This window comes from Spinacia oleracea, chromosome 1 (assembly GCF_020520425.1).
Source record: "Spinacia oleracea cultivar Varoflay chromosome 1, BTI_SOV_V1, whole genome shotgun sequence".
Taxonomy (NCBI): Eukaryota; Viridiplantae; Streptophyta; class Magnoliopsida; order Caryophyllales; family Amaranthaceae; genus Spinacia; species Spinacia oleracea.
The window spans coordinates 102,303,868-102,319,160 of NC_079487.1; the positions used below are offsets into that span (position 1 = coordinate 102,303,868).

A 15,293-nucleotide genomic window follows, 5' to 3' on the forward strand; every position below is an offset into this window, starting at 1 on the left:
GCAATTCATGTATTGCAAAACATGTATAATGTGTTTCTGATATTCAATGATGTTAGTGTTTCTGATCTGTGATGTATGTGTTGATAACCTGAGATATTTGATTCTAAACATGTCCCTCACCACCAATCACCAAAGGGAATACAGATCATGTCACATCATTGATTGATCTAGTATCCCCTTTGGTGAATTGGTGGTGAGGTTGTAAATCATTTAGAAACAAATATGTCAATGATGTAAAACAACTTAACTGAGAGTCAATGATGTTGCCTTGTTCATTGCTTCCTTGTTTTTGCTGCTTTGTTCTTGTTTCTTTGTCCATTACATCTTTTGGCACATCGGCATCCAATGGGGAAGAATTTCCATCTGAAAATGATGTGATATGCATTCTTTCCATTTGGATGCCGATGTGTTTAGAGATGTGATGTGATAAAGTTTTTGTACTTATGCCTTGTGATCTGTGATGAGTCTTCATTTTATGAGTGTCAAACCCTTTGTTTTTCAATCAAACTCATGCACCATTAGCATCCATGATGTTTTTCAGGAGCTAAGTTTAATTGGAAAGGGTTTGATTCAATGATTTTTGGGGACATTCTGAGATATTTATGAATCTTTGTTTATGTGAGGCATATTCCATGTGTTATCAATGATGAATTGATTGTTTTTGTCAAAATTACATCTTTTGACGCATCGGTTTCAAAATGGGAATAATTTCCATCTGAAAATGATGTGATATTATTATTTATTTCCATTTTGAAGCCGATGTGTTTAGAGTTGTGATATTGCAAATGCTGCCTTGTTCTTAAGAACCCAATGCTGCCTTGTTTATAGTGTTGCCAATGCTGCCTTACCTCTTGTGCCTTGTACTTTTTCTGCCAATGCTGCCTTGTTCTTGTTATGTACTCATTTGATGTTTATTGCCTTGCCTTGATTACTCTACATTGATGTGAATAAGAATGATGGAAAAAAAACTTTACTAAACTTAAACATGAGATTCATTCATTGATGCTTCCAAAAGATATGCTTACAAAATGTTTTGCCTACATGTTATGCTTGCATTTAAGCTTACAAAAGTGACACATTGGTTTTACTTGTCAATTTAAAAACATGTCCCCAAAACACAAAAAGTTATCTAATTGTTTTCACCTTGCTTCACTGGTTTGCTTTCCATTCATCATAGAGTTGCATGCATTCATTAACTGCCCATATAGGTGCCTTGACTTGCTCTGGCAGTCTGCCTTCATCTTCTAAAATCTTCTTCTTGTTGTGTGGAAGTTGGTAATCATTGTTGCCTTTGTGTTTTAGAATCTCATTAGAAACAAACTGTAATGTCATCCACACATTAGACAATGTCTTAGGATGCAACTCATTAAAAGAATCATACACTGCTCCACTTAAGTCCTCCACAGTTTTAGGCATTTTCTTGTGCATAAGTGATTGTATTGACCTGAAAAATCCCAAGTCCAAGATGTTGCAATCTGGACTGTTTGCTGGCTGTTGAGTCAACACAAAAGTGAACCCATCTTGTTTGTAGTGTAGTTGCCATTCAGGATCATTTTGCAATATATGTGCCTTTGCATTATCTTGAATGATATAGATGACCTTTTCCCCTTCATGTGGTGGCCACTTTGCCTTGATTGCTGGAATTAGCATGTTGATCATCATTGCCCTTGTTTCAATTTGATTCACAGACTTCACTGGCTTTGTTTCAATGGTCCCCTTTACTCTGTTTTTTGATGTCCTCTTGGCTGCAACTGCATTTGTGAATGGAAATATGCCTATTTTACCATCAAATTCACAATTCCCATTTTCACCCCACCTTGGTCTGGCTACTGCTGCCATGAACATGAATTTTGGTATCTTGGTTCTTGAACTTGCACTTCTATGTGGATAGGGTTCATTGTTTGCAAGATAAACTCTCTGGTTTTTTTGAGTCAAATAAAACCACTTCTCATCAATATGAATGAAGTCATACATGCTGTAATAAGTTGGTTCCTGTGGTATAGTGTAATCCATTATTAGTCTGAGTACCCACCTCATCCTTGCCATTTTGCATGCATCTGAAATGCCTGGATGCAAGGGACTTGAGTGTGGCTTAATAATTTTCCTCTTGATGAGCCTCCATACTGTTGTTGGTCCCAAATTGAGCATTCTTGCAAGATCTACAATGCATGTTCTGTCCCCCATGGCTATTTGTGCAATAGAGTCATATGTGACTTGAACCTTTTTCCTGCCACACTTGTGATACTTACTTTCCACCACATATGAATTCATTGCTGCCTTCTGCTTCTTTGCTTTGTCCCATATTGACCCTATGGTTTTTCTGTTGTAATCAAATTCTATGGCTGCATCCCTTATTGTCCCAAACAAAAGAGTTTCTGAATCTGGAATTTTTCTATTCAGCAGGTACACCAAAATTTCAAGCCTCAATTCATTATTTATTCTAGGAGTCCTAGGCTTATGATGATCTGTTCTGGGTGTTGCTGTTTGATGATGAATTGGTGATGCATTTTCTGATGGTGGTGGAAAGTTCAAATCAAAAAGAAATGGTACCTCTTGAAAGTTGGTAGTTTGCTGGTGCCCTTCCCCTTCTACTTCTGGTACTTGCTGTACATATTCAGTGCTGTTTGGTACATCTTCATTAAACCCAATGTCCCCAAAATCAGCAGCAGTATTTTGAGAAGCTTGTACCAAGTCAGCAGCATCATCACCTACCTCTGAGTCAGAATCGGAGTTAATGCCATCGCCTTCATCATCAGAAAATCCGAGGAAATCGTCATCCTCTTGATCTGAAGCCATTAAGTCCCCTGTTTTTTTGCTATTTAATGCTGAATTGAGGAAGAAATTTTGGTGTTTTGCTTGTATTTATTGAACTTGGTAAAAGTCAGATTTTGGTCTTTTGTGGGGGGAAAGTGACCCTATTTATAAAGGGAATTCACTATGTCAACCCCTCAAAAATTTGGAGGGAAATTAAAAATCCCCTGTTTTTTTATTTGGGGGGAAAATTTGGAGGGAAAACTGAAATCAATTGTTTGGGCTTAATTTCCAGCCAAAAAAAACGTGAGTCATTGTATGCTTAAATCTGATTGGTCCATGTAACAGCTGATGGGTCCCATACCCCATGTGACTGAATTTTTTTTCTGATTTCTTTCATTACTTTAATAAAATATCTACTTTTCTCCCTATTAATTAAATACTTTCTCTCTCTTTACTTTATTCAATTTCTTACACCCAATCATTATTCTTACACCCAATCATTACTCATATCCCAATACAAACCAAGATTCAGTTTTCTTAAACCACACCCAACATTCTTTAGGGGAAGAACAAAAGGGAATGGAGGGAGTAGATTAAATTGATTTTTTTTATTTTGGATTGAATTTCATTTTAGATTTATTTTTTAATTATTATAGTGTTTGATTTTGGATGAAATTGTATATAAGAAATATTAATAATTATTTAATGAAAATATTTACGTGGCACCTAATTATTTATGTACGTGGCATTCAACTTTTTAATTCAAAAATAATTTTAAAGTCTTATTTTTCATTGGCTGAAACCGTTAGATTTTCTACATGACGCTCTAATATTGGATTAATGTTTGATTTTAGATTGAATTTTATTTTAGATTAATGTTTGATTTTAGATGAATTTTATTTTAGATTTATTTTTTAATTATTAGAGCATTTGATTTTGGATGAAATTGTATATATTAGTAATTAACTAATTAATTTAAATATCTACGTGGCACCTAATTAATTATACACGTGGCACTCAAATTTTTTAATTCAAAAATAAATTAGAAATCTTATTTGTCATTGGCCGAAACTATTAGTAATCTTAGGTGGCGCTCTGATAGTTCAGCAAATATGCCTCCTTTATATATGTATATTAGATTAGATTAGATTAGATTGATCTAGTGGAATAATTTCTTCTTAAATCGGGTCAGTTTCTAACAGCCCGCTAACTAATCAAATCTTCCTACTTGAAGCCCACATAAGCCCATGAACAATCCCCTTTCCAAGGCGCCCTGAGTCTTCCACACGCACACAACACAACACAACCCACATACAAAGAGGGTCGACTGTGATAAAAATCGTCACACTGCAGAAGCAGGAGGAGAGAGAAACTCAGAAAAAATGGGGTTAGGCTCATTGACATCTCGAGCAATGATTCGACGAGCATCAACAATCCTCAATACCACCAGATCGCACAATTTCTCCCTCGTCAGGTCGATTGTCTCAACCCCTGAGCTTAAAAACACCGCCTCCGCCGCCGCAGAAGCCACCCCAGATCCTCCTCTACCACCGCCTCGTCCTCCCGTCAACAACGCTAGGGTTCATTTCCCTAACCCTGAGGACGCCATTGAAGTCTTTGTCGATGGATACTCCGTCAAAGTCCCTAAGGGATTTACCGTTCTTCAGGCTTGTGAGGTTGCCGGTGTCGACATTCCTAGATTCTGTTATCATAGTCGTCTCTCTATTGCCGGGAATTGCCGTATGTGCTTGGTTGAAGTTGAGAAATCTCCCAAGCCTGTCGCTTCGTGCGCCATGCCTGCTCTTCCTGGTATATTGTTGATTTTATTACTTGATTTTGATTGAATTTGGATTTTGATTTGCTGATGCTTTAATTCGGAAGGTTTTGATTTCAATTGATTATTTATTTGGAGATTGTGAACTGATCAGGATTTTTTTGGAAATATTTGGGAGAATGAGGTATCTTCGAAAATCGATAAAGTAGAGGGGGTTGTATTTATTTTGGTTTGAAGTGCGGAAATGTTTATAGTATTTATGTTAATAGATAAGGAGTGATCAGAAAAATAATAAATCCTACATTTTGTAGTGTGTCTTGTGGTGTCTCTGGCTTGAGAGGAGAAAGGCGGGCGACTGAAGTTTGTGATGGATTTGTTTCTTTGGTTAAGGGGGTGTTGGTTTTTGCGGAGCTGGGTTTTGCAGTTCTTGTTAATTTAGGCTATTTTAGTTTGCAAATGGAGGGTTTAAAGGTTCAGAAATCGTAGATGTTGAGCTGTCACATTATTGTGGAAGGATAAAGGCTGGAGATTTATATGATAATTCGATAAGGTGTTTCTGTAGGTATTTCTCACATTTTTAAAATGTTTGCTGTTCATGAAACTTTTTCGTGCAGTGAGTTTAATTTATTCAGATTTCCACAATATTGTGAAGTGTTGTCCGGAAATTTGAAATAGGATTCATCTATGTGAAATATTATCTGCCCTTCAAATAGAAAACGATAATGATCTAACAGTACAAGGTTTTCGTTTATAATGAGAAATTGAGATTCAGTTAGTAATTAGAATCACATTCAAGTGTAACTGTGTAAAAACAAAGTACAAATTGTTAAAGATCCATAAATATTTTGGTATAACTCTCAACAGAACACCTCAAACTATATTCCTGACATCAAAGCTAGTTGTGTTATATTTAAAGAATTTCTACCAGCTTACCAGCATAATTTCAGTGTTCCCTTTATTTTTGTATGTATAGAGAAACATAATACTGTTGGAAGGACTGAACTCTTCATTAAACTATATTAGCCCATTTGGATATTGAAATAAAGTGTTCAATGCAATCCTATTTTCTTGTTAACTAGAAACTAGAGGTAACACTGTCTTTAGAGATGGCTTTTTCAACCATATTTGAAGAGCCACCATTGGAAAGTACAATTGAACTACAAAATGATTATTCTTCGCAGTCTAGAATTCATTTTCTACAAATTCTTTTAAGAAAACATTCTATGTTGGTCAATAGTATGATAATGCTCTATTTTTTTTCAATTTCCCTCTTGATATTCATTTGTTGTCAACATAGAAGCTAGAGGCAAACAGGCAATGCCATATTTTGATTTTAGAGATGTAGTCAACCTTTGGGACAATACACCTAATGTAAATGTAATTCTTTCTAGTTTAATTTTTGTATGATGTCCTAGTTCTTTTATTGTTTCTCTCCTGACTTGTTAACTTTATTGTGTTAATTTGTCTTAAATGTTTTACTTGTTCTTTTGCTTTCTTGGAACAAACATTGTTGTTAGATCGTTATGTTTCAAGTTCTCTTTGTAGTCAGTAATACTATTGGACTTAAATGGATCTGGAACTTTTAACATTTTAGTATTTCTTCATAAGTTGTAAAATGTTAACGGGAAAAAATGAATACTACAAGGGTGCTTTTAACCAGTTAGGCTAACTAGACCTGAATTTTTTTTATTTCCATCTTCACTGAAGATTCATGTATCATGTTATTGCATTTGTTTAGTATGCCATCACTCTTTCATGTTAGATCAGGCTATGTGAATGATATGGTATATTGAGTAGAAGGAGTTTATATTCACAGAACATGGGCTGGATTAGGGGTGTTCATGGGTGGTTAACCGTCCCGAAACTTGATTCGGTTCGGTAACCGAAAATTTCGGTTAGGCATTTTCATGAACCGTAACCGTACCGTTTAAACCGGTTACCGTTTAAACGGTTAACCGCGGTTTCGGTACGGTTACCCGGTTAACCATAAACCGCTATTAAATTATTTATTTTTATTTTGGATCACATTTATCGTATTATTTTTTTACAAAAAATAACAATCTGAAATAGAAGATCAAGTCAAACAAAAATAAGTGTAAACAATGTCTAAAATTACACAAGTTCATCAACTTCAAACAAAATTACGAAGTAACGTACTTATTGTTTCAAGAAAGGACTAATGGGCTAAGAGCCTAAGAAGTAAGTACACTAATAGGGCTAGTTGTGCACAAACAAACATTTTTTTACTTAAATACTTTACCTATAATTTTGTGATTTTGTCACCTCCAACTAAATTAAATTGAATTATTTTTTTGAAAAAATAAATTTCGGTTTATTCGGTTAACCGTTTTGTCAAAAATTGTAACCGTAACCGACCCGTTTAACCGTTAATTTTGCCGGTTCGGTTACCGTAACCGTTTATATTATTTTTTCGGTTCGGTTTACCGCCCATTTAGGTCGGTTTTTTCGGTTTTCGGTACGGTACGCGGTTACGGTTTTTTATGAACACCCCTAGGCTGGATTGTTGGTTGATTTTGTGCTTAATGGTACACTTTTTGACTTGAAATGGTTTCTTTCAGAGTTAGTTGTCCTATGTATCTCAGAATAAGATCACACAACATTAGTAGGACTGTTAAGTCTAGTATTATACTATTACGAGCTATGTCAGTTGGACTCTAGTAGATGTGTTGGATATGTGTATGTGTCCAAGTGTCCATACAACCACATTAGAGTGTCGACTGTCGAGACCCGTTTGGTTGTTGGAATAAATTCAATTTTTTCTAAAGAACGAAATTAATTTCTAAATATTAAGGATGTTGTAGAAGCCTTAGGCATGGAGGATTTATTTCAATGGCGTTTGTTAATTTCCTGTTTCCAGAGTTGGCTTTTGCACATTTTGAGAATTCCTGCATTTACATTTTTCTCACTGTGAACAAACTATAAAAGAAGATAAGATATGTGATTTAAAAGGAAAATCTGCATTTGCTTGCTATACTTTTTGTAGGTTGCTGAAATCAGTCCTCTGTTCTCATCATTTCTCCTTTTTCTGTGTTTATTTGGGGATACGTGTTTATTTGGGGATACTTTAACCTTATCCTTTTTGTGCCGAAAATAATTTACTTTTTTTTTTATCTTTTAGTAGTGTTATCTTGATAAAATATTTTATGTTTGTCATATAATGCAGGGATGAAGATTAAAACAGATACACCAATAGCCAAGAAGGCCAGGGAGGGAGTAATGGAGTTTTTGCTTATGAATCATCCTCTAGATTGTCCAATTTGTGATCAGGGTGGAGAGTGTGATCTCCAAGATCAGAGTATGGCTTTTGGTTCCGATAGGGGTCGCTTCACTGAAATGAAAAGATCTGTGGTTGATAAGAATTTGGGCCCCCTTGTCAAAACTGTGATGACTCGGTGTATCCAGTGCACAAGGTCAGTAATTAGCTGGTCCTTAACTTCCTGTTGTTTATCCTAAAAATTTGCATGTCTGACTGTACCTGGCCTCTCTACTTGGATTGTCAAGGAGTACCTAAATCTTGTGTAAAAATGAGGCACTTTGGAAACATTGGTATTCAAACTAAATCAGAATTATTGCCATTAGGTTGTCTGTAAAGGAGTTGAAACTATCCTGGAGACTCCTTGCAGCCTTTCTTAACCTGTTTTTTTCCACTTTAGCTTGGAAAAACTTTTTCTATCCTCTATTTCAGCTCTTGGGTAGTTTGTCCAAGTAGGTGGGTTTATCTGGGTGGTTGACTCATTTCCATGTCAATTCATGAACTTCTTAGATTAAGCTTAATGTTACTTTTACGTTAACGGTAACATCATGAATTTATTTACTAAAGGACATAGAATAAGATAAAGTAGTGTTTGGATACGATCATACGAGGGTTAATTTCTAATGCTTGATTTTAATTTTGGAGGTCAAATACTGACATTCAGTACCAATATATTTGTTTAAGAAAACTAAGAATTCCAAATCCATCATTTCAAACAAATTAACTACCCCATGTGTTGTTTGGAAATAAACTAGAATATCAACTTCAGGATTGAAAACTTTATTTGGTTATAAAAATTGCATAAAATAATTCAGCTGCTAAAAGTAAAAATTAGATCTTGAATTTGCTGCAACTTCATAGCAATCTTGATTTCTAGAATCAGCTTTGAGGTGTTGTTCTTTTGGTTCAAATTCTATGAAATGATTTTGGAGTGAAGATTGAATATTTCCCTAGGAAATAGGTGTATTTCTACTTTCTCCATTGTTGATAATAATAATAATAATAATAATAATAATAAGATTGAAGAACTTGATCCTCCGTATTTCTCTCTCCTTCGACTTGCTTCTTGTCTTATTCATCGTCGTTGAGGAGCTTGAAGATGAAAGCGGTGAGAATCGAAATGAATCTTTCTGTGTATGCACAATTTGATTGGTGCTTCTTGTCATTGATTTGAGGGAGAGGACTTAGATTAGAAGCATTTCATGGCTTCCTTGCCTCCCAGTATCCGCCACTAAGTTGACAGTGAGTAGGTGATACCGTGATAGTAAAAGGGGGTGGTGGGAGAATAAATTAGCAAGGGGCTGATGGGTATTTGGTAATGAAAGTTTAAATTGACATTTAATATCCCGTACTATTGGGCCTTTGAAGAAATTTTAAGGATTTAGTTCAGTTCTGGATTTGAATTTCTTTGGGTATCCTAACACATGCCATTGAAATTTTCAAAACTTGAAAGAGTTATATTCAAGCTTAAAGCTTTATTGGATGCAAGCAGGCTAATAAGGAGTTTGTAATGAACCCTTATAGGAGTAGGTAGTGGGTATAAATGGCAGAAGCCTTGTGCTCAAGCTAGGCCAAGTTATTGATCAATAAGAATTCTAGGTCAAGCTATGTATAGTTTTGTAAATAAAACATGCATGATCAGATTGATTTGAGCTCGAGTTGCTGATCTAATTCTTAGTTCGTTTATTATACATTTATACCTGTGTACTCCTATATGATTTAAATGAATAATAAGCACTCTATGTAGCTTGGAGACATGTCTCCTTATAAAAACTATATTATGCTAAGAATGAGTTCCTAACAACTTGGATAGTTAGATTTTCGTTATGCATGTACATCGTGTCTTTTTTTGAAGTTCACGGAGCTTTGTGAATCATGACCTTAATCCTGGCTTCATTGTCCTCAAAAACGTAACATTTGTTTAATATACTCTGTTTGTTTTCTCCTGGATGTGGCTTATACTCATTTTACATGAATATGTTGTCAACAGATGTGTGAGGTTTGCAAGTGAGGTAGCAGGAGTTGAGGATCTTGGCATATTAGGCCGTGGTAGTGGTGAAGAAATTGGGACATATGTTGAACAGCTTATGACAAGTGAGCTGTCTGGCAACGTAATTGATATCTGCCCTGTTGGTGCCCTAACTTCAAAACCTTTTGCATTTAAGGCCCGAAATTGGGAGCTGAAGGGAACCGAGAGTATTGATGTCACTGATGCAGTTGGGTCGAACATACGGATTGATAGTAGAGGACCAGAGGTGATGCGTATCACTCCACGACTCAATGAGGTTTTTTTTTTTTTTTTTGCTTTACTGTTTTCCCATTTACGTTCCATGTCAGTGCCCTTTGCGCCTTTGGTTTATTTGTGGACGTGTTTGAGAGCATTTATATCTTGAGATGTTGTGGCTTGGCTTACCAATCAAAGGAATTATACAAGGTTTGTTGTAGCATGTGCATGGAAAATATGTATGCTTCATCTAGATGTAATTTTGTGCGACATGATCAGCAAGAAATCTTTCCTTATCCCTTGAGCACTACATTATGTTAAATATGTTGTATGCCGTTTATGAAGTGGTTTAAGTCATGGTGCATGACTTGCAGGCTATATTGTGCATAGATATCTGATTGTATGTTCTAAGTGCAAGGGTGTTGAATGTATTAGTTATTGTGCTAAAGGTTAGCTGATCAAATTGTTGCTCAAATCATTTCGTTTAGAGTGTGTAAATTTGATGATTTATTTATGGCCTTATTTTTTCAATTATTATATAGTGCTTGCCAATATTATATATCTTGCAGCCTTTCTTATCTTGGTCTATGTAGTTCCGGTTTGGTATTACTCTGTAAGGGTCCTTTCGAGAGGCTAAAATTGTCTGATGTATAGCAATTTGGCACTTTTTTAAAGGAGATCTTGCTTGAATCTGGCAACTTGTTCGAAACAATATCCAAAAAGTTAGATGATTCCTTTAAATTGATGCCCCTTTTCTCATATAGCTGTAGTAATTCAGTCTTCTGATATGAACGTGCGTCATGGCCATGTACCACATTTATGCAGGACGTAAATGAAGAATGGATTTCAGATAAAACACGATTCTGCTATGATGGTCTAAAGAGGCAAAGGTTAAATGATCCCATGATCCGTGGGTCTGACGGCCGTTTCAAAGCTGTCAGCTGGCGTGATGCCCTTGACGTTATTGCTGAGGTTATGCACAAGGTAAAACCAGAAGAAATTGTTGGCGTTGCCGGTAAATTGTCTGATGCGGAGTCCATGATGGCGTTGAAGGATTTCTTGAACAAGATGGGATCAAATAATATCTGGTGTGAAGGAAATGGTGGGCAACCACAAGCTGATCTGCGTTCAGGCTATCTTCTGAACACCGGCATTGCTGATCTTGAGACTGCAGATGTCTTTCTTCTCATTGGCACCCAGGTATGTCTGTCTTCTCTGCTTTGTTTTGGAACATCATTAGTAAACGGATAATTGTAACACGGTGCCTTGTTTGTCTGTTTTTCAACATTTGCAAGCATATCATGTTGGAAAATTATTAAATCAGTATAGTGCATTGTCAAATTGATGATCCCCAAGATTTAGGAGGTGTTTTTGTCAACTATGGCGTCTGTGAGCGTGTGCAATTGCAAGTGTTATATTTTAGTCTCTGTTTACGGCTACAATCACATATATAAATATGATAATAGTCAAGACATGCCATCAACACCAATGGCTTTTCAGTGTCGTGTCCTAAAGGATCAACACCTTAGTTCTACAATTCTAGACCCCTTTGTCTAAATAGTTTGAACAGTTTCCTTTTTTCATGGGTCTCAGATGAATATGGACACTTTCTTTTTTGTCATGGTTCAACTATATTTTGAATTATTTCTTACCTTCTTTTGGCATGATTCAAGTTGTTAAACTATTTTTTTTGGCTTTTCGTCCAATTACTATTCCTAGGCTGATCCACATGTCCTATAGGAAATTTAAGATCAATCTTTCCATAATAATGTTCAAGTAACAGGCTTTAGTTCCTTTAAAACATCAAAATACCATCATCAACCATGTGAATCATCCATGTAACAGCAACACTACTTGACCATATCAACTATACCCAACCATAAGTCACTCATATAAGCAAATATATTGTAGTCTTTATATTATGTCAAAATAAAGAGAAAAAACTAGGAAAAGGATGCATGTAAGGTTTTAAAAAAACTTTCAACAACAGTTGCAATTAAGGAGTTTGGTATTTTCTCAAGAACCAACACAAAACAACATTAGGGCCTGGTGGGAGGTTGTCAGCCTATGCCACGATAAGAATACTGGTCATAGCAACAGTTTCTTGGTGGTTGTCTTCCAGAGCCTATTGCTTTTCTTCGAGTTGGTACAGGCAGCCAGTTTGGTTTACCAATTATTTTGGCAGTCCGTTATTTGTGTTGCATATGGTGTTTGCTAGAGTAAGGCTGTTCGAGTTAAGGTACTTTTGAGGAAAGCGGTATCTCTTATGCCGATGTCTATAAGGTTGCGTTTGGATACGTGGAATTATTTTAAATAACGTATTTCAATTTCTGGAATTGAAATCTTGGAATTCAATTCCAAATTTTGTGTTTGGGAGATATTGGAATTTCAAATATGGAATTTACAACTTTATTATGGAGTAAGTATGTTATTTTAAAATCAAAAGAATTTTAATTAACCTCCATATTTTAATTACACATTTAAACTCAGAATGTAAACTAACTATTTCATTAAATAACAATAGTAATATTATCCAAAAATAATCAAGAAAATGGTGAATTAAAACAACACTTCAGATGTGAAAAAGAAAATTTTCAACAAAACTACATGCTATTCGAAACCAAAATGTGTTAATTAACAACAATTAAATATGAAAAATTATTTGATTAATCATCAATGGACTAAAAAATTAAATCAAAATCAGATTCAAATTTAGGGGAAAATAAAACCCTAACTCTTTCAATTTGGGGAAATCTCAACCCTAACTCTTTCAATTTGGGGAAATCCCAACCCTAACTCTTTGGATTTGGGGGAATACCAAACAATAACTCTTCTGATTTTTCTTGAGGACAAAAGGTTGATCGAATACCCAAACTTCCGTCGGCGGTGGAGGCGAGAATGGTGGTGGCGACAAAAGAGGCTGCAAGAACATGGGTGGTGTAGGAGAGAGAATAAGTAGCGAAGGAGAGAGTAAGAGAAGAACTTGGAGGCTGAGCTCGGAGACGGCGAGGCAGGAGAGAGAAAGTATGCACGGGAGAGAGAGAGAGTGAGAGAATGAGAGAGCTCATGCGTGATTTTGGATTTGAAATTCCAGCTTTTCTCATGTAATTTCAAATCCCAGCCTTAGGCCTTAATTCTTAAATGGCTTGGAATTGGGCCAAATCCAATTCCAAATACTTTACATTCCCAAACAGCTGATTTGGCCCAATTCCATAATTTGAAATGAAATCTTTATATCCAAACAGGCCATAAAGTTATATTAAGTTGTTGCCTGTTGTGTAGTGGATTAGGATTGGATCTAGCTTGGTTTTGTAGAGGATCTCCAATATATTCTTTAAGTCTTCTAGCCGTATTTATTTCTTTTTGAAATATTGTGGGCTCTTGATAGAAGAATTGACAAATATGAGCGCAGGACTTAGAGAAGTGGGTCTTGGAAACGATTTACTGACATAGACAAGGGATAGTAAGGTTACGTTGTTTCATTATTCTAGTTCTCTTCAACACATAATACGAATTTTGTTTTATAATGGTGCAGCAAAGTTCAGAAAATTAAGTTAGGACAATATAGAGGAGTTCATAATTTTATTAAATTCGCATCATTGTTATTTTTATCATAGCTTTAATGTTCCAAACCACCATGCAAAAAATTATGTTCAAAAGATATAAAATTATCAAAACAGTGTTGTTATGACAACATTTTTTTTTAGTCAGTAAATTTTTTATATCAAAGGATTCCCTTGTCAAAAAAAATACTATGTCACTTGAAGGTGTTTATATTTCATTGTTGACTTATTGGATTTTATTCACTCTTTATTATTATGTGTTCACTGGGTTGGATGCCTGTTCTCAGCCAAGAGTTGAAGCTGCCATGGTAAATGCCAGAATCCGGAAAGCCGTACGGTCAAACCATGCAAAGGTTGGTTATATTGGACCTGCTACAGACCTCAACTATGACTATGAACATCTCGGCACAGGTCCACAAACCCTGCAAGAAATTGCAGAAGGCACTCACTCATTTTTCTCAGCCATAAAAAATGCTAAAAACCCAGCTATTGTTGTTGGTGCTGGGCTCTTTGAGAGAGAGGACAAAGATGCTATCCTCTCAATTGTTGAAACCATTGCAAAATCAGCAAATGTCATTAGACCAGATTGGAATGGTCTTAATGTATTGCTCTTGAATGCTGCCCAAGCTGCTTCCCTAGATCTTGGTCTTGTACCAGAATCTGACAAAAGTATCGAATCTGCAAAGTTTCTGTATTTAATGGGTGCAGATGATGTGAACATGGACAAAGTCCCTAGCGATGCGTTCGTAGTATATCAAGGTCACCATGGTGATCAAGGTGTATATCGTGCCAATGTCATTTTGCCTGCATCAGCTTTCTCTGAAAAAGAAGGTACGTATGCTAATACAGAAGGACGCGCACAGCAAACTGTACCAGCAGTTCCTACTGTTGGTGATGCCAGAGATGACTGGAAAATAATTAGGGCTTTGTCTGAAACTGCTGGAGTTAATCTTCCTTATGATTCCCTTATTGATGTCCGAGAACGGATTAGGACTGTTGCACCGAATTTGCTGAGCATGGATGAACGAGAACCAGCTACTTTCTCAACCTTGATAAAGCCTGAAATTAAGAAGGAAATCAACCCAGTTCCTTTCAAACCATCAATTGAAAACTTCTATATGACTGATTCAATTACTCGAGCATCAAAGATTATGGCTCAGTGCTCTTCCCAGCTGTTGAAGAAGTGAATTTACTTCTAATCTTTGCAATAAATTTGGCAGGGTTGATTTTCTTTTAAGCCCTGGGATTTGGCATTTCAGCATTATTGCATATTTTGAGATTATTTAAGCTGGATTGCCGCGATGAAATTTGTCTTAATTGACAAACATTTTGGTATTTAGTTTGTAATTTCTGTAATTTACCATAGTATGCAGGCTGTTGTCAGCTGTTAACAATTCAATATTATCTGTTGTATTTCTTCAGTGATATCTTTAAATTTGAGTTGAGGCTGAAGAATAATGTACACTTTTCTGTTTGTCTTGGGTAACTAAGATTATTTTTGAGTGTTAAGATCAACATGATGTGTACAAAGGTCAATACTAAACTTTGTTTCAATAAGAGGAATTGGAGAGAAAGGGAGGGGAACTTAATAATTTTTCACTGGTTCTCCAATGTCTTCTCCAAACTAGTTCCCAATTCTACTAGATGACTTTACATGTAATCAAAAAATTAATTACAATTCATCATCAAATTTAGTAAAGATTC

At 35.7% G+C, this 15,293-nt stretch overlaps 1 protein-coding gene across 1 annotated transcript; it reads left to right on the plus strand.

Annotated features, from left to right (window-relative positions):
- The first annotated feature begins 4,024 nt into the window (after positions 1-4,024).
- LOC110794293 (NADH dehydrogenase [ubiquinone] iron-sulfur protein 1, mitochondrial) lies at positions 4,025-15,010 on the plus strand. Its single transcript, XM_021999238.2, has 5 exons — positions 4,025-4,563; positions 7,713-7,959; positions 9,793-10,087; positions 10,852-11,226; positions 13,877-15,010. Exons 1-5 carry the CDS (start codon positions 4,137-4,139, stop codon positions 14,774-14,776), a joined length of 2,244 nt encoding a protein of 747 aa, XP_021854930.2. The 5' UTR covers positions 4,025-4,136; the 3' UTR covers positions 14,777-15,010.
- Positions 15,011-15,293: the final 283 nt, after the last annotated feature.

Coding starts and splice junctions, on each gene's coding strand:
- LOC110794293 (XM_021999238.2), top strand. CDS start 4,137: ATGGGGTTAGGCTCATTGACATCTCGAGCAATGATTCGACGAGCATCA. Junction 4,564..7,712: donor CGCCATGCCTGCTCTTCCTG/GTATATTGTTGA, acceptor CATATAATGCAG/GGATGAAGATTAAAACAGAT. Junction 10,088..10,851: donor TCACTCCACGACTCAATGAG/GTTTTTTTTTTT, acceptor ACATTTATGCAG/GACGTAAATGAAGAATGGAT.